General features: G+C 46.6%; 1 protein-coding gene and 1 long non-coding RNA gene across 3 annotated transcripts in view; both read left to right on the forward strand.

Moving 5' to 3' along the window:
• Nucleotides 1-22892, forward strand: part of LOC310842150 — a 237583-nt gene that overhangs the window by 110520 nt on the left and 104171 nt on the right. The gene's annotated exons all lie outside the window — the stretch shown is intronic.
• Nucleotides 624-21503, forward strand: LOC310842009 (uncharacterized protein). The gene is made up of 3 exons (XM_083733851.1): nt 624-926; nt 11713-12182; nt 21291-21503. Exons 1-3 carry the CDS (start codon nt 924-926, stop codon nt 21448-21450), a joined length of 633 nt encoding a protein of 210 aa, XP_083589977.1. The 5' UTR covers nt 624-923; the 3' UTR covers nt 21451-21503.

Below are 22892 nucleotides of genomic sequence, written 5' to 3' on the forward strand. Positions count from 1 at the left end.
TGACATACTTTTAAACTGCTAGGTTGGCAGGAGCAGGGACCAAGCAACGGGAGCTCACCCCGTCGTGGGGATTCCAGCCGCCGACCACCCGCATCCCTTATTTAATCATGTATATCCCTCCCCTTTTCTGATGTAGCAATGATGTAGCGATGATGCTTAATGAACTATATGCTGGGATAAGATAGAAACTTCTAAAAGTCCTTGTCACCCCATCCTCGGGGTTCAAAATTCCTCTTTGAACCTGTTGCGCAATAAACTTCGGTCTACAGCTATTTGCTCCGGTTGGTGGCTGGACTCTTTCCTTTATTCCGCAGGGACCCATGGGCTCTGCCCAACCAGCTGGGTGACTGAGCAGCCTCGCACCTAGATTTTTCCGTAACACTTCCACTGAGTGCTCTTCCACTGAGCTGCAGCCCGTCCATGGCAATATCATGGCTTGCTGCCTCCTAAAGCCAAAATCCAGCCCTGTTGTTACTGATGGTGAGAACGGCATGTTCCTTTTTTGCTTCCTCAGCGTTGGGCCTCCTTTTTCCTCTTTTAAACCAGATCTCTAACTCTCTCTCTCTCTCTCTCTTGGTCAGTCATTAGCATTCCTCAGAAGTTAAGTAAATTGAAAACACACACACTGCCACGGCACTGCGAAGGAAGGAAACTGCGCTCGCAACAAACACTTTCTGCTGACACGGTCCGTCTGTCTAGCCTCCCCGTGCACAGAGCTGGCTCTCTTGACTGGTAGATGGACTTGGGTTGAATCCATAACTGACCCACAGGGAATTCCAGAGAGATCGCTGGAGGAGATCTTAGGGCAGACGACTCCCAGAGACGTTTTTAAATTGCCCATTGCATTGCTGACGTTGGAGGACAGCTGTCACTCTGATCCACTGCTGAAGTTTGCACTGAATTGCACCGGAGAGATCTCTGCCATGGTGAGTTGGAGACTTTTTGGTTTGTATTATCGCTGCCCAGCATATTAAAAATAGGTATTTCGTGTGAGGGGATCTGCTATCTATAACTGTCTTGAAGCGGCTTTCAAATTAGTAGTTATCCAACCTGCATTCTGAGAAACCTTTAGTACCTGGAACAGGGCAGGTGTGGCAAATGCTTTTCAGTCTAACCTCCCCACAAGCAAATCAGAACAAATGTGCAATAATGTTGCCTAACCTCCCAGGAAAGTGTGTGACAAGCAAATTGGGATGGAAGCTCAACAGGCAGGTTGTCTGAAAGCGACCTCACAGCCCTAATGCCGGTCTAGTCTGCTACTCTGCATTTTCATTAAAAGCCAGGCTAGGGTCATCTAAAAAACAACAACAAAACCTTACTCAATTGATCATTTGAGATTTAGTCAGTTAACTTATCTGTTAAAGGAACATTCATTGCACATGAGAAAAAAATAGCAGTGGTTCTAAAGAGGGGAAGCTAGATTCTTAAAAGACTGGTGGGGCAGGCACACAGGACCATAGGTCATAACACTGACATATGCAAATTAAGGAAAACTTTTAGGGAAAATGTAATGGGGGGGAGGGTAAACAAAATTCAAAACATCTCCCAGTGTCATGGACCTCATCAGATTCAATCATCCTCCCTCTGCTATTTTCTTTCTTTCTCCAAGATTGGGTCTCCAAGATTTTGCTGTGTGTTTGTGTGTGTGTGTAAACAACTACAGAAACCAAAAACATGGAACGCACTGCACAAAACCAAAAGAGAATCGTATAATTGTATAGCTGGAAGGGACTCCAAGGGCCATCTAGTCCAGCCCCAAATAACTTGTGTGTGAGTTCGCAGGAGTGCCACAAACAATTTACTAAAACCCCCAAAGCGGGTTTTTTCTGAAATTCCTTCATTGGGGGCATCTTGAAAGAGATAGACATACCAAAAGAAGTGAGGACTTTATTTATGTATGCCACTACAGCAGCAAGAATGTTGACTGCACAAAATTGGAAGACTGGAGAAATACCAGCTAAAGAACAATGGCAAGAGAAATTGCAGAACTGGGAAAAATGACAGATAGATTAAGAGAAAAAGACAACCGTGACTTTGAAAAAGAATGGGAACTATTTATATTATATTTGCAGAAGCAAAGAAGGTCAATAGACTTGATGGCAGGATTTAAATAAACATTCATATTATTAGAAATGATTAGTATTATTAGTATTAGTATTAGAAATTAGAAATTATTAGAAGTATTAGAAATTATTAGTATTAGAAAATGTTTAGAAAATAGTGAAATATTATGGTGTATTTAGTTTATTTTTAGGTTTTTAGGCTTGATGTTACGTTATTAATAACTTTTTCTGTTAGGAGATAGCAAAGTGGGTGAAAAGAGAGACAAACCAGAAGCAGAAGTTGGGGGAAGGGAGGAATATATAATAAATATTAAGAAATTGAGATGTATGTAATGAATGAAAAAGAAAAATGAATAAAATTTTAAAAAAGAAAAAAAGAGATATATACAAATAATAATCTTACAAGCAATTCAACAGTGACATAACACATACAAGGTGGCGCTGACACAAAAAACCCGCACAAACCTTATGCAACAGAACAAAAGGTCATTATCCCTCCCCCAAATCTCCCACCCCTGGACGTCTCTGTTTTCATCAGAGAAATGTCGGCGTGTATGGAGCTATCCGACACCCAAGCCATCAAAAGGCAACCCGTATATAGGAAAGGTTTTTTTTAAAAATGTTTTATTATGTTTTTATATGGGACGCGGGTGGCGCTGTGGGTTAAACCACAGAGCCTAGGACTTGCTGATTGGAAGGTCGGTGGTTCTAATCCCTGCGACGGGGTGAGCTCCCGTTGCTCAGTCCCTGCTCCTGCCAACCTAGCAGTTCAAAAGCACATCAAAGTGCAAGTAGATAAATAGGTACCGCTCCAGCGGGAAGGTAAACGGTGTTTCCATGCGCTGCTCTGGTTCGCCAGAAGCGCCTTAGTCATGCTGGCCACATGACCCGGAAGCTCCTTTGGCCAATAAAGCGAGATGAGCGCTGCAACCCCAAAGTTGGTCATGACTGGGCCTAATGGTCAGGGGTCCCTTTACCTTTATATTTGTTGGAAGCGACCCAGAGTGGTTGGGGCAACCCAGTCAGATGGGCAGGGCATAAGTAGTAAAATGGTTGTTGTTAATGTTATTATGGAATAGGACACCCCTGTTTTCATCCGAGAAATGTTGGAGGGTATGTAACCATGTGCAGAAGACAAGAGAGAAAAGAGGCTTTGAATGGGAAAGGCAGAGTCCAGGGAAATACGATGCTGTGTGGTTAATAACTTGGTTATGTGAAAATAAATCCTTTGTGGGCCAGGCATTTGGTGGCCCTTTCAAAGCCAGGGCTGATCATATGTTTTTCCTCTTTCTTGTGCTTGTCTGAGATCATGTTTTTTTCAGGTGTTTCCAAACTTGCTCTGAAAGGGATTCATTGTCTGGTGAATACCAGACCCTTAACGCCTGAAAAAGAACACAGAATCTCTGGAAAAATAAAAATTACCAAACCATGTGATGTGGACAGTACAGCTCACGGCCACCAGATGTGGTTACGGCAGCAACTCGCTTAAATGGCATTGTTCTTATTCTTATTGAAATTTGTTACTCGCCCTTCACCCTAGGGCCCCAGGCGAGGTTGCAACTAACATGCAACATTCATATTGAAATATAGCACGGCACAATATTAAAAACAGCCTAAAGCAGCTTAACATTGCGAGAATAAAGTTGGTCCTGGAAATTTGTCAAAAGCCAGGGTAAAGGTTGGATGGTGTCAGCTCTTTACTGAACATCCATTCTGATTGGTTTTCAGGGAGGTTGTACAACATTGCGTCAAGCAATCATTTCCCCACATCTTCCATTGCCCCATAATTACCGGTATCCTTCAGCATGATTAACCTTCCGCTTAGTTATGCACAGCATGGAGAAAGCGAATAGAGAAATGTTTCTCTTCCTCTCTCATAACGCTAGAACCATGAAGCTGATTATTGGAAGAATCAAGACAGATGAAAGACCCTCCAAGTGCCCCCTATTTGGGGGAGACAGTCCCGGATTTACAGAAGCATACCCTCCAACATTACTCTCATGAAAAGAGGGACGTTCTAAGGCAGTGATGGCCAAACTTGGCCCTCCAGCTATTTTTGGACTACAACTCCCATGATCCCTAACTAACAGGACCAGTGCTCAGGGAAGATGGGAACTGTAGTCCCAAAACAGCTGGAGGGCAAAGTTTGGCCATCACTGTTCTAAGGCAGGCTTCCTCAAACTCGGCCCTCCAGGAGTTTTTGAGGCTGGGGCAAGTGGCTGGCTGGGGCAACCCCAGTCAGATCAGTAGGGGGTGATGATGATGATATGATGGAATAGGTAAAGGTAAAGGGGCCCTGACCATTAGGTCCAGTCTTGGCTGACTCTGGGGTTGTTGCGCTCATCTCGCTTTATTGGCCGAGGGAGCCGGCGTACAGCTTCCGGGTTATGTGGCCAGCAGGACTAAGCCGCTTCTGGTGAACCAGAGCAGTGCAGGGAAATGCCGTTTACCTTCCCGCTGGAGTGATACCTATTTATCTACTTGCACTTTGATGTGCTTTCGAACTGCTAGGTTGGCAGGAGCAGGGACTGAGCAACGGGAGCTCACCCCGTCGTGGGGATTCGAACCGCCAACCTTTTGATTGGCAAGTCCTAGGCTCTGTGGTTTAACCCACAGCACCACCCGTGTCCCGATGGTGATGGAATAGGTTATCCCTATTTTCATCAGAGAAATGTTGGAGGGCATGTATGGGCAGGTAATAGGCAACAGTCTTAGTTTAGCCCAGGGTGGTCCCGAGGGCTGTATGTGGCCCCCAGTGCCTTTATTGGTGGCCCTCAGCAACCTTTGACACCCCCTGCTCAGCCCTCATGCTGCTATCTCAATATTTTATTCAAGTTGGCACCCCTGCCAGTCAAATTACTTGTTTTAAGGCATTCAGGTAGTTGTAAGCCAGAATCCTCTATTTTCTGTGATCCTACGAGCTTATAGTTCAACCTTTCTTTACAAGAGCCACTTTGGAAAGGCTTTTTTTCTGCCATGAAGGATGGTGTAGAGATACTCCAGTGCAGAGGCAGAGTGGAGTAGTGGTTAGAGTCTTGGTGTCGCACCAGGGCTTCAAATGGCCAGTCACAGCCTCTCACAGGGTTATATTGCGAGGATCAAATGGTGGGGGAGAGGGAGAACTGTGTTGGCCAATTTGAGCATCTTGGAGGAGAGATGGGAGATCAATGAAACAAACAAACAAACAAAAACAAACAAACATTGCTTCCTTCCAGCAGACTCTGTCTCCATCTCTATCTGGCTTCATGGATTAATTAGAGCAGAACTTAATTTGGCCACCAAAACCTGCCTTTGAGTATTTTGCTGGAGGAAGCTTCTGGCAGCCAGGAGGGGCTCAGCAAGTTCTGCAGGAAGCAATGCCAAAAAAGACTCTACCCTAAAGGCCAGCCAGAGGGGGAGAGAGAGAGAACGAGAAACTCCTCCATTTCCCTTGCAGGATATTGGATGCCTCTGGGGAAAATCCAGTGTGCTGGGTTCTGTCACTGAGCACCAAATGGAGTTGCTGGAAACCTTAAGAGCCTCAGAGGAGTCTGCCGGATCAGACCAGGGGCCTGCCTATGGATGGCTGATCAGATGCTTGTGGGAAACTTGCAAACAGGATTTCAATGCAAGAGCACTCTCTGTGGTTTCCAACAGCTGGCATTCAGAAGCATAAAATAAACTATTTCCCCTATCGCTAATCCCCAACCCTAACCCTAACGAAGAGTCGGACACGACTAAACAACAACCACCCTAACCATACCAAGAAAAAAATTCCTTCCAGTAGCACCTTAGAGACCAACTAAGTTTGTTCTTGGTATGAACTTTTGTGTGCATGCACACTTCTTCAGATACACGGAAACAGAAGTCTCCAGACCCTTAAATATAGTGAGAGGGTTGTTGTTTAGTCGTTTAGTCGTGTCCGACTCTTCGTGACCCCATGGACCAGAGCACGCCAGGCACTCCTGTCTTCCACTGCCTCCCGCAGTTTGGTCAAACTCATGCTGGTAGCTTTGAGAACACTGTCCAACCATCTCATCCTCTGTTGTCCCCTTCTCCTTGTGCCCTCCATCTTTCCCAACATCAGGGTCTTTTCTAGGGAGTCTTATCTTCTCATGAGGTGGCCAAAGTCTTGGAGCCTCAGCTTCAGGATCTGTCCTTCCAGTGACCACTCAGGGCTGATTTCCTTCAGAATGGAGAGGTTTGATCTTCTTGCAGTCATAGAATCATAGAATCATAGAGTTGGAAGAGACCACAAGGGCCATCGAGTCCAACCCCCTGCCAAGCAGGAAACACCATCAGAGCACTCCTGACATATGGTTGTCAAGCCTCTGCTTAAAGACCTCCAAAGAAGGAGACTCCACCACACTCCTTGGCAGCAAATTCCACTGTCGAACAGCTCTTACTGTCAGGAAGTTCTTCCTAATGTTTAGGTGGAATCTTCTTTCTTGTAGTTTGGATCCATTGCTCCGTGTCCGCTTCTCTGGAGCAGCAGAAAACAACCTTTCTTCCTCCTCTGTGTGACATCCTTTTATATATTTGAACATGGCTATCATATCACCCCTTAACCTCCTCTTCTCCAGGCTAAACATGCCCAGCTCCCTTAGCCGTTCCTCATAAGGCATCGTTTCCATGCCTTTGACCATTTTGGGACTCTCAAAAGTCCCATTTTGGGACCATGGGACTCTCAAGAGTCTCCTCCAGCACCAGAAATCAAGAGCATCAATGCTTCGACGATCAGCCTTCTCTATGGTCCAGCTCTCACTTCCATACATCACTACTGGGAAAACCATAGCTTTAACTATACGGACCTTTGTCGGCAAGGTGATGCCTCTGCTTTTTGAGAGGGTGGGAGAGGTATTACTCAGGAGGGTGGTGGCAATGGGTGATTGGCTGACAGCTGTGGTAAACCTGTCAATGCCTGTTACAGACTGCAATTGGTCTTACAGGAAAAAGCAAGGGGTGAGATGGCCAAAAATAGCTTTATCATGTATAATGAGATAAGAATCCAATGTCTCTATTCAGACCAGGTCTCTCCATGGTTTTAAGTTTTAAGTTTGGTAATGAGTTGCCATTCAGCAACTTCTCTTTCCAGTCTATTTCTGAAATTCTTTTGTAATAAGACAGCTGCTTTGAGATCTTTTATGGAATGTCCTGGGAGATTAAGGTTTAAAGGCAGTAATTAAACACATGAGAAGAGTTTGTTGGATAAGGCCAATGACCTATCTAGACCATCATCCTGTTCTGTCCTTCTTTGTGCTCAAAAGTCCTCTGTCTTCTTGAGGTTTCCAGCAAATGGTATTCAGAACCATAGAATGGTAGAGTTGGAAGGGACCCCAAAGGTCATCAAGTCCAACCCCCTGGATTTCAGGAATCTCAGCTAACGCAACCATGACAGATGCCCCTCCAGCCTCTGCTTACAAACCTTCAAGGAAGGAGAGTCCACAGAAGCATTGTTACCCCTGATTGGGGTAGCCTTCTCTGGGTTTGTCTAATCTTCTCAGAAAGCCGTCTCAGTTGGTATTCACCACTGCTTCCTGCAACAGGGAGTTCCACAGATTAACCGTGTGTTACATAAATAAGTGCCTCCTTTTGTGGGATGTTGGATGCCTCTGGGGAGAATACCGAGTGCTGGGTTTTTTGGGACTGAACACCAGAAGGAAAGAGGGGGAAACCTTAGCAAGGCAGATCGTTTTTGTGCAGCTGTTGGGTTGTGCAGGGCACAGGTGGGCAAGAGACAGCCGTGGCAGGTGGCCAGGTGCTTCTTGCCAGGGGACGGTTGCAGGTTGCCAACAGCAAAGCTGTGATGATTGCTTTCCCGGCAGGAAGGGAATCTGGACGCAAATTATTGCAAGGACGAGCTGAACGAAAAGGAGGTTGGTGATCCTAATTGCTAAAAACTGGGAAAAAGAAATTGTGCCAACAAAAGTGGTACATGCTCTGGTACATGCACCAGAGTGGTGCATGCTCTGGTTATCTCCCGCTTGGACTACTGCAATGCGCTCTACGTGAAGAAGAAGAAGAAGAAGAAGAGTTTGGATTTGATATCCCGCCTTTCACTCCCCTTCAGGAGTCTCAAAGCGGCTAGCAATCTCCTTTCCCTTCCTCCCCCACAACAAACACTCTGTGAGGTGAGTGGGGCTGAGAGACCTCAGAGAAGTGTGACTGGCCCAAGGTCACCCAGCAGCTGCATGTGGAGGAGCGGAGACACGAACCCAGTTACCCAGGATTACGAGACTACCGCTCTTAACCACTACACCACACTGGCTCTCGTGGGGCTACCTTTGAAGGTGACCCGGAAACTACAACTAATCCAGAATGCGGCAGCTAGACTGGTGACTGGGAGCGGCCGCCGAGACCACATAACACCGGTCTTGAAAGACCTACATTGGCTCCCAGTACGTTTCCGAGCACAATTCAAAGTGTTGGTGTTGACCTTTAAAGCCCTAAACGGCCTCAGTCCAGTATATCTGAAGGAGCGTCTCCACCCCCATCATCCAGCCCGGACACTGAGGTCCAGCTCCAAGGGCCTTCTGGCGGTTCCCTCACTGTGAGAAGTGAGGTTACAGGGAACCAGGCAGAGGGCCTTCTCGGTAGTGGCGCCCGCCTTGTGGAACGCCCTCCCATCAGATGTCAAAGCGATAAACATCTACCTGACATTCAGAAGGCAGCCCTGTTCAGGGAAGTTTTTAATATGTGACATTTTAGTGTATCTTTCATCTTTGTTGGAAGCCGCCCAGAGTGGCTGGGGAAACCCAGCCAGATGGGCGGGGTACAAATAATATATTATTATTATTATTATTATTATTATTATTATTATTATTAAAAAGGGATGGCAAGACAAACTGTTAGAGTACATTGAACTGGCTACATTGAGGCAATTAGAGATCACACTAGACAAGAGTTTCAAAAAGCATGGGCGAAATGCAGAGAATACTTCGCAAAACAGTGCCCCAAAATACATACCTGGACTTGTTTCGATTAATGCCAGCAGGAGACTTTGTGGATATTTAAGTTATAATTAGAAAAATCTTAATAATTATTCATAAACAGCTTATAAGAAGTAAATAAGGAGGCCAGATACAAGATAAAGGAAGTCTTTTATTTGGTTGTTTGTATTGTTGTATGTTATGCTTATTGTATGTTATGTTCACGTTTAATGAGGGTGGATTTCTGTATCGGAGGGGTAAGGGTTTATTGTTATGTTGCAAATAAAATTTCCAATAAAAATTAAAAATTAAAAAAGAAAAGGAGGTTGGTGATGGAGGTGAGGGGCTTTTTTTTGTGCCAATCAGCTTACAAGGTAGTAGCAGTTCTTGTTGTTGTTAATTAAATTTATATACCACCCTATGCCCAGGGCAATTCACAACTGCAATAGTTAGTTAGTTAGTTACTTACTGTATTTTTTGCTCTATAAGACTCACTTTTTCCCTCCTAAAAAGTAAGGGGAAATGTGTGTGTGTCTTATGGAGCGAATGCAGGCTGCGCAGCTATCCCAGAAGCCAGAACAGCAAGAGGGATCGCTGCTTGCGCTGCGCATCGATTCCTGTTGTTGTTCTGGCTTCTGAGATTCAGAATATTTTTTTTCTTGTTTTCCTCCTCCAAAAACTAGGTGCATCTTGTGGTCTGGTGCGCCTTATAGAGCGAAAAATACGGTAGTTAGTTAATTAGTTGGAGAACCTCTGTCCTGCCTTTTCATAGGCTCACAGAATTGTAGAGTTGGAAGGGTCCTGGGGTCATCTAGTCCAACCCCCTGCAACGCGGGAATCTCAGCTAAAGTACCCATGACAGATGCCCATCTAACCTCTGCTTAAAAACCTCCAAAGAAGGAAAGTCTACAACCTCTCATGGGAGTCTGTTCCACTGTCGAACAGCTCTTGCTGTCAGAAAGTTTTTCTTCACGTTTAGTCGGAATCTCCTTTCTTGTAGCTTGAAGTCATTAGTTCGGGTCCCAACCCCCTGGAACAGCAGAAAACAAACTTGCTCCACCTTCCATGTGAAAGCCTTTCAGATATTTGAATCGGACCATCCGATCACCTCTCTGTCTCCTCTCCCCCAGGCTAAACACCCCAAACTCCCTTGACTGAGTTCTTCTCTCTTTTCCCACACTGGGAAAAAAGCACTGGGCTTGGAAAAACAGGTTTGAATGTTAGGATATAGTTCCGTTCCACCTTAAAAGGAACAGGCATGACTGTTGTGCTCTGGTTATCTCCCGCTTGGACTACTGCAATGCGCTCTACGTGGGGCTACCTTTGAAGGTGACCCGGAAACTACAACTAATCCAGAATGCGGCAGCTAGACTGGTGACTGGGAGCGGCCGCCGAGACCACATAACACCGGTCTTGAAAGACCTACATTGGTTCCCAGTACGTTTCCGAGCACAATTCAAAGTGTTGGTGCTGACCTTTAAAGCCCTAAATGGCCTCGGTCCAGTATATCTGAAGGAGCGTCTCCTCCCCCATCGTTCAGCCCGGACACTGAGGTCCAGCTCCGAGGGCCTTCTGGCGGTTCCCTCACTGCGAGAGGCCAAGTTACAGGGAACCAGGCAGAGGGCCTTCTCGGTAGTGGCGCCCACCCTGTGGAATGCCCTCCCATCAGATGTCAAAGCGATAAACAACTATCTGACATTCAGAAGACATCTGAAGGCAGCCCTGTTCAGGGAAGATTTTAATATGTGACATTTTAGTGTATTTTTCATCTCTGTTGGAAGCCGCCCAGAGTGGCTGGGGAAACCCAGCCAGATGGGCGGGGTACAAATAATAAATTATTATTATTATTATTATCACATGCCTGTTTACTTCCAGCACAGGCTTGCTGGGAACGTTTGTATATTGCTTTTGCTATTTCTGTTTTGCTTGGAGATGAAGGGAAGCAGACATGCTTTTTCTTTGTTCCTGAACTATGCTGAATAAACGCTGTAAATAATGCTTACACATGTCTCTGTCTGCCACTTCCGTTGTGAGGATTTATTCACTCTACTGAAAAGAGCGGGCACAGTTCGGTGGAAGAAGATTGGAAGAAATTTAAAGTTTATTTACAGAAACATTCTAAAATTAAGGAATGTTAGAAGGAGGCTGGAATGAAGCTATGTGACTTTAGCAGAAGTATTATAAAGGATTAAGTAAAAATAGATTATTAATGGATGAAAGGAGGGAAGGTAAAGTTACATTGTATTAGGATAAAAATTGGGAAGGATGCAAAGGATTTGTTGAAATAGGTAATTGAACTAGAATACAAAAAAGGGAGGTGTGAGGAGGTCGCTGAAACAAGTAAATGAAAGTTAATAACATTGAAAGTATTGGATGTGGTTTTTTAAAAATTGTTTTTGTTTTGTTTTGTTTATGTAGCATTTTTTAAATTGTATTGTATTGTTCTGTTATGTTTAATTCTTTTTCTTTTCTTTCTGTAATTTTTAAAACTTTAATAAATATTATTTTTTTAAAAAGAGATAAGAGCGGGCACAGCTTCTAAACGTATCGGAGGCTCATGCCCCTGATTGATGTTGTACCAAGGGAGACCGGTGTTCGCCCGGCTGCCGTCTGGTGGCTGGAGCCAGCTGGGGGACAGCCAAATGCCCCCGTCTTTCCGACAGCATCCCAACACTGAATTCAGGTGTAACCACCCACACCCCATCTCTGAGAATAGTGACTCGCCTTTCCTTGTTTTCCAGGTCACAACAAGACCACTTGGGGTTTGGAGCCTGCTGCTAGGGCTGAGTCTTCTTATACCCGCTCAGAGCAAGGAAAAGGAATCACTGGGCAATGCCACGGTGAGACCAACCCCAGAAGATCATGGAGATCAGTCCCCAAATCCAGACTTTTGTGACTTCACATTTCACATCCCCTGGTCTGGGAGCTCTTGCACACAGACGACCCAGGCAACTGCCACACCAGCCTCTCAGGAAGAGCTGGATCATCTCAAGATCTTGTTGGAGGACCTTGGAGGCAATCTGAAGAGTCTTCAGGAGGCTGCAGCTCTGGAGGCCGGTCAGTCCAGGTACCAGGACATCGTTTCTCAAGCCCTTCCAGATGTGAGAGAGGCCAATGGGGAGTTCCATGAGATCCTTGGAAAGTTCCTGCAGGAGTTGGAGGAACACATCCATGCAGATGATCATCTGCATGCAGAGGACGAGAAAAAGAAGTAGGTGTTTCATCACAACAAATGCTCTTTTTGCGGAGCTTAGCAATGGAGCACAGAGCTAGCTGCTTTGTACATCCTATATAATCCTCTGCAGGATTAGCGGGAGGGTGAGTGGAAAGGAAGGAGATCTCTTGTAAAACTGGAATCTTGGGTCAGCCAAGGAAGTAACTATTGGCAAAACCTATTGGTGTTTCACAACTTTCCGACTAGTTGCAGGACCTTAGCCGACCTAGCAGAGTACACACAGAATCCATGGAAGCAATTGGCGACTTGGCTGCAGACAGGATAGACGAAGCAGGAACCAGGAACTTGTAGTTAGGTGTTTATTACATACAGTGGACTATTTACAGGAACAGAACACTGATGTTTTGCTAGCTCTCTCTGACACGACTCACAACTCCTACACTGACACACAGAACTACTGAACTCCTGAACTCCTGAACTATCACATTCCAGTTAGTAGGCCATTAATTATCACTCCCTTGAGAGAGCTTGACCAATCAGGGAGCTGTCTCCATTCCTCTGTTATCACCAGGCAGACTTACTCCTTCAGATTGCCTTCTGGCTGCTCGCCAAACCTTAATTGACTCTGTGTGAGTAGCTGCACATACACAGTTTCCCAACAGTAACCAGCAGGCAGAGGAAAGGAAAGCCTTCCTTCTCGGGCAGGGGACACATTGAATTCAGCTGCTACTTAAAGGCAAAGTTACCTGGTTTGCGCTTTCTGAAATTATTATTATTATTATTTTATTTATTTATACCCTGCCCATCTGGGTAGTGCCCAACAGAATATTAAAAACATGATAAAACATCAAACATTAAGAACTTCCCAATACAGGGCTGCCTTCAGATGTCTTCTAAAAGTCATATAGTTGTTTATTCTTTTGACATCTGATGGGAGGGCGTTCCACAGGGCAGGAGCCACTACCAAGAAGGCCCTCTGCCTCGTTCCCTGTAACTTGGCTTCTCGCAGGGAGGGAACCGCCAGAAGGCCCTCAGAGCTGGACCTCAGTGTCCGGGCTGAATGATGGGGGTGGAGACGCCCCTTCAGGTATATAGTGCTGAGGCCATTTAGGGCTTTAAAGGTCAGCACCAACACTTTGAATTGTGCTCGGAAACATCCTGAGAGCCAATGTAGGTCTTTCAAGACCTGTGTTATGTGGTCTCCGCAGCCGCTCCCAGTCACCAGTCTAGCTGCCGCATTCTGGATTAGTTGTAGTTTCCGGGTCACCTTCAAAGGTAGCCCCACAAAGAGTGCATTGCAGTAGTCCAAGCAAGAGATAACCAGAGCATTCACCACTCTGGTGAGACAGTCCGCAGGCAGATAGGGTCTCATCCTGCGTACCAGATGGAGCTGGTAAACAGCTGCCCTGGACACAGAATTGACCTGCGCCGCCATGGACAGCCTGAAACATATGAAACAATATGCAGCCTTTGAAATCCACGCTTTTCTAGAGCAAAGTGTGCATAGAAGTGAATATATTCATGAAAATACCATACAGAAATGCAATATGTTGGGGGGAATTATTTGCGGGGGGGGGGGGAGTAAAAACTACATATAAACATAGGTCTATCAGGAGGAATTCATACTGCAATGCTGCCAAATTTTCACAACGGTTATTTTTTAAAAATAAAATTGCAAAAAATTCCTGCAGAAATGTGGAGGGTTGAGTTTATGAGAAGCTGAGAGAGCTGAAACGGACAAATCTGCTCGGATTAGGCCAATGCTGGGTTAAGCCAGTGGCCCATCTAGTTGAGCATCCTGCCTTCGCAGTGACCAACCAGATGCCCATTGCGTGGAACCCAAAAGCAGGATCTGAGCCCAAGAGCATCACTCTCACCTCCTGTGGTTTCCAGCAACTAGGATTCAGTTGCATCACTGCCTCGGACTGTGGAGGGCAGAGCAGAAACCGTGTGGCTCATAGTCTCCTCCTCCTCCTCCTCCTCCTCCTCCTCCTCCTCCATGAATTTGTCTAATGCTCTTTTAAAGCCATCTAGGACGGTGGCCAGCACTGTCTCATGTGGCAGGGAGTTCCACAGTTTAATAAATTATAATTATAATTATATTATACCCTGCCCATCTGGCTGGGTCTCCCCAGCCACCCTGGGCGGCTTCCAACAAAGTATTAAAATACAGTGGTCTGTTAAACATTAAAAGCTTCCCTAAAGAGGGCTGCCTTCGGATGTCTTCTAAAAGTCTGGTAGTAGTTCTCTTTGACATTTGGTGGGAGGGCGTTCCACAGGGTAGGTGCCACCACTGAGAAGGCCCTCTGCCTGGTTCCCTGTAACCTCACATCTTGCAATGAGGGAACTGCCAGAAGGCCCTCGGCGCTGGACCTCAGTGTCTGGGCAGAACGATGGAGGTGGAGATGCTCCTTCAGGTATCCTGGACCGAGGCCGTTCAGGGCTTTAAAGGTCAGCACCAACACTTTGAATTGTGCTCGGAAACATAATGGGAGCCAATGCAGATCTGTCAAGACCAGTGTAAACTCTGTTCTGTGTGAATAAGGACTTTCTTTTGCCTGTCCTGAACCTCCCACCTTCACCTTCTCTGGACATCCATGAGTTCTAGTCCTACGAGCGAGGGAGAAAATATTTCCCTCTTTCGGTTTTCTCCATGCCATGCCTCCTCTTATAAACTTCTCCGGCAGGCCTCGCATTACGTGTTGCAAGGAGAGAAGCTTGTACATTCAGCCCGCAATGCTGAGAGACTGGGACCGGCTGAACGAGAGCAATTTCTTTATATATATTTTTCTGCTGATTCTCAGGGGTTTCTCCTGGGGAATTTACCTTGCCCCGGCTCAATTTCACATCCGAGCTGGAATTTGGCCAGTGGTTTTGCGGCTGTGTAACTCACTCAGCCACCAGCTCCCTGTGCGATGGATCCCATGTCCTAACAGGGGAGAGAGAGAGAGAAACTAAAATCTTGCTCCTCGGTCTCCATTGCCTCCTGTCCTCATATTCCTGGCCCCCCAGTCTCCTGCACACCCACTGTGCCCTTGGCAACACCCAAGCCCCCCTCCCTGCTTAATAGCACCACAATAAAATGAATGGGAGGGACGCGGGTGGCACTGTGGGTTAAACCACAGAGCCTAGGACTTGCCGATCAGAAGGTCGTCGGTTCGAATCCCGTCGACGGGGTGAGCTCCCGTTGCTCGGTCCCTGTTCCTGCCATCCTAGATGTTGAAAGCACATCAAAGTGCAAGTAGATAAATAGGTACCACTCCAGCGGGAAGGTTAACAGCGTTTCCGTGCGCTGATCTGGTTCGCCAGAAGCGGCTTAGTCCTGCTGGCCACATGACCCGGAAGCTGTACGCCAGCTCCCTCAGCCAATAAAGCGAGATGAGCGCCGCAACCTGAGTCGGACATGACTGGACCTAATGGTCAAGGGTCCCTTTACCTTTACTAGAATGAATGGGCATTAGACACAGGGGAGCCCAGAATTTAGTGATACACCATCTGCTTTGCTTGCTAAATGCCCCGGCTTCAATTCTCAATGACGTCTCCAGAGAGAACCTCTACCCAGTGGCTTTAAAACTTCAGTGGCACCCTGTGCGATGCCAAAATTTGTCCCCTCCACTGCCTCTAGCCTTCCGTTGTTCACCATTATTGCAGCGCCCCTGGCAGCACCTTCTCAGCTCCGCGCCAGCCAAGTGTGGGTAATTGGTCCGGACTCCCCGAAATCTGCTGCTGCCCTGCTTGAAATTCTGGGGAGCTGCTGCTGCTCCGTGTGGACTTCTGAATTGCGGGAATGTTCAGGGTGGCAGGAGAGGATGTATTGTTTATTACTGTCCTTCCTAACTTGTGCTAGCAAGTTCTTTTACTTAGCAGAGTTACATTCCCATGGCCGACTCTGGGGTTGCGGCGCTCATCTCGCTTTATTGGCCGAGGGAGCCAGCATACAGCTTCCGGGTCATGTGGCCAGCATGGCTAAGCCGCTTCTGGCGAACCAGAGCAGCACACGGAAACGCCGTTTACCTTCCCGCTGGAGTGGTACCTATTGATCTACTTGCACTTTGATGTGCTTTTGAACTGCTAGGTTGGCAGGAGCAGGGACCGAGCAACGGGAGCTCTCCCCGTTGCAGGGATTCAAACCTCCAACCTTAGAATAGTGTAGAATAACATTAAATACCAGCATATAAAAATTAAACAGAAATCTACTCTTAACAATTGCAATAAATAAATAACAATTGCAATAAATAAATAACAATTGCAATAAATAAATAACAATTGCAATAAATAAGCAATAAAAGAACGGCAAGCCACAGTGCATAAAATGTTGTTGTTTTTTAGTCGTTTAGTCGTGTCCGACTCTTCGTGACCCCCTGGACCAGAGCACGCCAGGCACTCCTGTCTTCCACTGCCTCTTGCAGTTTGGTCAAACTCATCCTGGTAGCTTTGAGAACACTGTCCCACCATCTCGTCCTCTGTCGTCCCCTTCTCCTTGTGCCCTCCATCAGGGTCTTTTCCGGGGGAGTCTTCTCTTCTCATGAGGTGGCCAAAGTCTTGGAGCCTCGGCTTCAGGATCTGTCCTTCCAGTGAGCACTCAGGGCTGATTTCCTTCAGAATGGAGAGGTTGGATCTTCTTGCAGTTGTTAGAATTCTAGCCCGTCTCAGAGGTATGTGCCTATCTATTCAGGCACCGGCTGAATTCCTTAGACCTCCCTCCGGCGACTCCCGGCAGAATAAAACATACACGAGGTCCGTTCCGGCGATTTTCCTCAGGCTGTGAGAAAAACACACCAACTGCTTCTCCTCCTCCCTGCTCCCTGCATATTCCCAGGGAGGGGAATCAGACACAGACAGAAATGTAACTACATGCTTTTATTCCTGTCTTTAGCAGCCATACAGTAAAAGATGTCTGCTCTCTTCAACAAACAGAGAGAAACTCAAAAACTCCACCCATGTACTTCCAGTACAGGTCATATGACACACACTGAGCTAACATCCGGTGCTCAGTACAGAATGGACTGCCCCTTTGTTTCCACGGCAACAGTCACATACTTCCTGTTTGGCTTTCCAGCCACAGGCAGCAGATTGAGCTGCTAGAGCCTTTGCTTGCTGCTGCATTGCTGCTTTAGAATGACAAACTCCCCCTAAAGTATCAATGCGTGCTGCGAGCAAAGCGTCATCCAGAGAAGAAAACAAACAGTTGTTATACTTATAACACTCCCCTGTTGTTTCAGTTCCACCCTTGGAACTACCCGCCATTGGTTTTACCAATGTACCTCTCTGGTTGTGTGACTTCCAAGGAATGAGTGCTTCTGCATTACCTTGGTTAACAACTCTCTGTTGTGCCTTTGTCTCTGACTCAGACACAGCTTCAATTTGACCTTGGTCGTTTACAACAGCAACAGCTAAGTTAGCAAACTCTTGTGATTACCTCTTGGGTGGTACACCCTTCGTTGCTCTCTCAGACCTACGTAAGAGGTGCTGCTCTCCCTTACTTTCTGGTTCAGCCTCTGAACTCTCTGGAGAACCAGTACTAAGCTTAATCAGTGGTTCATCCTCCTCTTCTGAGGGTCTCGTCATTATGTGAGATTTCCTCTCAATGACTGTGACAACCGAGCTGTTTGAGCTACCGCTGTCATCATCAGTACTACTGAACTCAATAAAATCAACATCATCATCATCATCAGAATCATCATCACTTCCTGTGGGAAATGTGTGAACAATCACTCTCTCCTGTTCAGGAGCACTCTCTAGAAATTTTGTGAGAATCACCTTACCAGATTCAGACAAAATTACTCTGTAGAGACCCTTTTCATAACCCACAAAAATGCCTCTGGCATTCTTTACTCCACCTGGAGCTTCTGCCCTCACATGAGACCCAAACACCTTGAAATGGGCAACAGAAGGTTTTCTGTGGAACAGTTTCTCAAAAGGAGAACTTCCCAACTCTTTTGAAAACTTTCTCAACCACGTATAACAAAATGACATTAGCGACTCAGCCCAGTACTCATGTGGCAGATGTGAACTAAGCAATTGCGCTTCCATTCCCTTTTGCAATTCTTTGTTCACCCTAACACAGACACATCTGTTCCAAGCTTCTTCGGAACTAGCAATTTTGTGTCTTATCCCTTTCTTCTTCAGGAACCTCTGGAAATCCTGTGAAAGAAAAATTGGCTTCTCATCTGTGCAAAGACAATTTATGTCAGCATCATGCATATTTTTAACCTTGTCACAAAACTCTTTAAACCTTTCTAAGGCTTCTTGCGGTCTCTCCAAAAGATAAATCCAGACAAAACCTGTAAAAGAATCAACACATATTAGGTAATACTTCGCATTGCCTCTAGATGGTGCTAAAGGACCAATCACATCAGCATACACCCGCTGAAATGCCCTGTTGACCCTCGAGGTCACCTTCTTGGTGTTCTCCTTGGCTACACCTGCAAAAGAAACCATGTTAGAATCACAAGAATTACATTCCATGTAATCACTTTGATCAAAAGTCAACAAATACAGTCCATCTTTCTCTTTGGCAGAAAGATACAACTCTCCATCTTTGTAGATCTCGCAGTGTTGATCATCATAGGACAGTTTTAGTCCCTTCTTGGCAATCTGCGAAACGCTGAGCAGATTGTACTTCAACTCTGGAACCAAATATACATTGTTTATAGTCAAGTTCAGACTTTCAAGATACACAGTCCCAATTCCGGTGGCTTCCAGCTCTTGACCGTTGGCCTGTTGTACCGCGAAGCTTTGCTTCTTAAACGTCGAAAATAGTCCTCTGTGTCGACACATATGCTGCGTACACCCAGTGTCTAGGACAAAGAAATTCCCTGCTTCTGGTGTGGCTTTTAGCGACATCAAAGCCTTTGCAGTCTTTGCCTTTGGCTTGGTGTGACCTTTGTCTGACGCCTCAGACTTTGTGGAGCTTCCCTTGGCTCCTTTCTGCTGACGTGGCTTCTTACAATACCGCTGAAGATGCCCAGTCTGTCCACAATTGTAGCATCGGACAACATTTAAAGCTACAGCGTCTCCTCCAGTAGCTACAGCCGTGGGGGTGTCAGAACTCCGTCCTTGTCTCCCCCTGTCCTTGACTTCCAGGGCGGCAAGTCTGTCATGTTCATTCAGAACGACGGCAAAGACCCTCTCCGAAGTCAATTCATTCGCTGGGAGAGACCCCAGCTGACTGGCAACCGTTTTGTAAGTCCGATTCAGACTGTTGATCACCATGAAGCAAAACACTTCCTCCTGCAGACGGAAATTGCGTTCCACCATCTGTTGACGCAGAAATTTCATTTCCGTCAGGTGCGCTTGAACATCTCCATCAGGCGCAAGCCTCAGGTTGGTCAGCTTCTCAAAATACAGCAACGCTGAAGAACCTGCATCTCTCTGATGTGTCCTTCTCAGCGTGTCCCAAACATCTTTCGCGTGCTCTAAATGCTGTATGTGAATAAGCTGAGAGTCTGACACGCACAGAATTATAGCTGTTCTGGCCTTCACATCCTGTGACTCCCAAGCACGCGTTGGTGCTGCAGGGATGGGGTTCTCAATCACCCCAAACAGTCTCTGATTCTGCAGCAAGGCCTTCATCTTAATAGACCAAGATGCATAATTGTCACTGGTCAGGAGGTCTGGAGAAGGCAGGCCTCCCCCCTTCTTGGCATCCATTTTGAGTCCTTGCATTGACTCTCAAACACAAGCCTCTAAAATCCAATAGCTGGCTTGTTTACACTCTGTGCACCTGGCAGCTATAACACTGGCCGCTTTGGAAAGTCCCTTTCCAACAGTTCCTTTGGGCCTAAGTCAAAACAAAACCTTGTTTTTGCCTCTCCGAGGCACTGTGTGACTGTACAGCCCTTATCTTGAAACTGGCCTGCGTTGCTAAGCAACAGCATTCCTTTTCCTTGGACAGGATTAACCACAGGAATGTTTGGAATGCAGAGCTCTTGTCTCGGAGCTGTTTTACGCATACACTGCTCCCCGTGAAGCAGAGAATAACTCAATCTGCGTTCACTCTTCTAAGCCCGAAATCTCATACCTTTGGGCTCCGTTGCTTTGGCTGTCAGCTTCCTCTGGTCAGCTTCTGGCTGCAGAGAATCAGCTTTCTCACCTCAGGCTTCCATGGAGGCCACTTTTTGATGCAGAGGTCGATGAAAACAGCAACCGGCGTCTGCTACCATTGTTAGAATTCTAGCCCGTCTCAGAGGTATGTGCCTATCTATTCAGGCACCGGCTGAATTCCTTAGACCTCCCTCCGGCGACTCCCGGCAGAATAAAACATACACGAGGTCCGTTCCAGCGATTTTCCTCAGGCTGTGAGAAAAACACACCAACTGCTTCTCCTCCTCCCTGCTCCCTGCATATTCCCAGGGAGGGGAATCAGACACAGACAGAAATGTAACTACATGCTTTTATTCCTGTCTTTAGCAGCCATACAGTAAAAGATGTCTGCTCTCTTCAACAAACAGAGAGAAACTCAAAAACTCCACCCATGTACTTCCAGTACAGGTCATATGACACACACTGAGCTAACATCCGGTGCTCAGTACAGAATGGACTGCCCCTTTGTTTCCACGGCAACAGTCACATACTTCCTGTTTGGCTTTCCAGCCACAGGCAGCAGATTGAGCTGCTAGAGCCTTTGCTTGCTGCTGCATTGCTGCTTTAGAATGACAGGGACTCTCAAGAGTCTCCTCCAGCACCAGAATTCAAAAGCATCAATTCTTTGGCGATCAGCCTTCTTTATGGTCCAGCTCTCACTTCCATACATCACTACTGGGAAAACCAGAGCTTTTGCAAATTGAGAAGCAGAGACTGGAGGGTGGGGCAAGGCAGGTGGAAAGAGGCCTTGCCTGATGAAGTCTCTCCCCTCTCCCCTCCCCAGCTTCCTTCTCCTCCTCTAGCACAGCTAGACTGCTCCTCTTCGCCCCTGGTGCTGCTGCTAGGAGTCTGTTCCTCTGAATCGTCTTCCTGTTCATCACTTGCAGAGGGTGCTATGACATTCGAAAGCAGATCTGGACAGTTATATCTGCAGAAAGAGTGCAGGTTCTTGTGTTCCCTCTTCTGATTGCTCATAAAAGCCCACAACACTTTCCTCTTGTTTTTATCCCGTTTGGCTAAAGAGGGTTTCCCTTGTTTTCTCCCTCCTCTTCTGCGTAGGTTAAACGAACACTTGCGGGGGATGGACAGGATGCTGCGGGTGACCAGTCACCTGGCCGAGCAGCTGGACCAAGCATCCCAGGACCTCCTGGTCAAGATGACCAGCCTTTCGGAGAAACCAGCCACCCGGGTGGAAGGAAGCGCCCTGAAGACATCTTAGCTGTGCATCCCGTTCTCTGTCCGCAAAAGCATTAAAAGAAAGGTCTCAGCATTCCATGTGGAATCGGTTCCAGTAATTTTTTAATCCCCCCCCCCGGGTGCATGTACTTTCTTCATCTCGTGGGGACACTGAGTGGGTCACCTCCTGCTCAAAGAAGCCTCATCTTTTGCAGTTCTCGCACCCGCCTCCACAGTATGGGAAAATCCCACACTACAAGCGGTACCAGGTGCTAATTCTGGGCCCTAGGGTAGGGGTAGAGGGTAAATATAAATATAATAATAATTTTTTATTTATACCCCGCCCTTCCCGGTTCATAAAACCGGGCTCAGGGCAGCTAACAACAAATTTAAAACACTTAATTGATGCAACAAAAAACAGCATAAAATACAGTATAAAATGTGAATAACAATAAATTCAGAATTCAAAAATCAGTTTAGGGGGAAAATCTATCCAATAGGGATTTAAGGGATAGGGTAGGGATTTCAGAAGGCACCCATTTCCAAACCAGCCCATAACTGTCTCATGCAGCACTGTTTCCATTCTGCTGCATTTCCTCTTCTGCCAAAAGCGATGCTATTCACTTACCTGCCTCCTGTGGCAAAATGCTGTAACTTACCTAAATCATACCTGTGATTCCTGCATTGCAGGTGGGTTGGACTAGATGAATGCTGGAGCCCCTTCCAGCTCTATGATTCTAAGAATGTCAGCGTAACTTACATGCAATTTATATATAATACCCAGCATCTTCAGGTAGGGCTCTTCCTTTCTGAAACCATGGAGAGCGCCTGCCAGCCAGTGGGGGCAAAACTGAGGTATGTGGACCAACGTGTTATGCATGAATCATAAAACGGTAGGTTTGGAAGGGACCCCAAGGGTCATCTAGCCCAACCCTCTGGTTGCTATTGTTGCATTTATATCCATCCTCTCCTCCCAGACGCTCCTGGCAGTGTACATAATTCTCCACCTCCCTGCTTTATCCTCACAACAACTTTGCAAGGTAGGCTAGGCTGGGAGAAAGTGACTGACAGTGATCTTTGTGACTGAGTGAGGACCTGAACCCAAGTCTCCCTGGTCCCAGTTTGACACTCTAACCACTCCACAGCACTGCCCTGACTCTGGGTAAGTCAGAAGGGACATGGGCAGCGGTGATTGCCTCGCCACCCCTGCCCACCCGCTGCCTAAGACGAGGCTCATGGCGCTCCATCCGACACACAACTCCAGGCATAACTCTATTAAGGCTGCCTACCTGTGTGGTGCAGCAGTTAGAGCTGTGGGAATGTTCAGGGATGCAGGAGAGGATATATTGTTTGGTTAAAGCCTTTCCAACTTGTGTAAACAAGTTCACAATTTAGCAAAGTAACATTCCCCTTTTTTAAACTCACGGCGGATGCATTTGCTCAGGCTCGCTAAAGCCTCTATAATAACTGTGCTGGTATTTCCCC

The sequence above is a fragment of the Podarcis gaigeae genome (assembly GCF_964106915.1).
Source record: "Podarcis gaigeae genome assembly, chromosome: 3".
NCBI lineage: Eukaryota > Metazoa > Chordata > Lepidosauria > Squamata > Lacertidae > Podarcis > Podarcis gaigeae.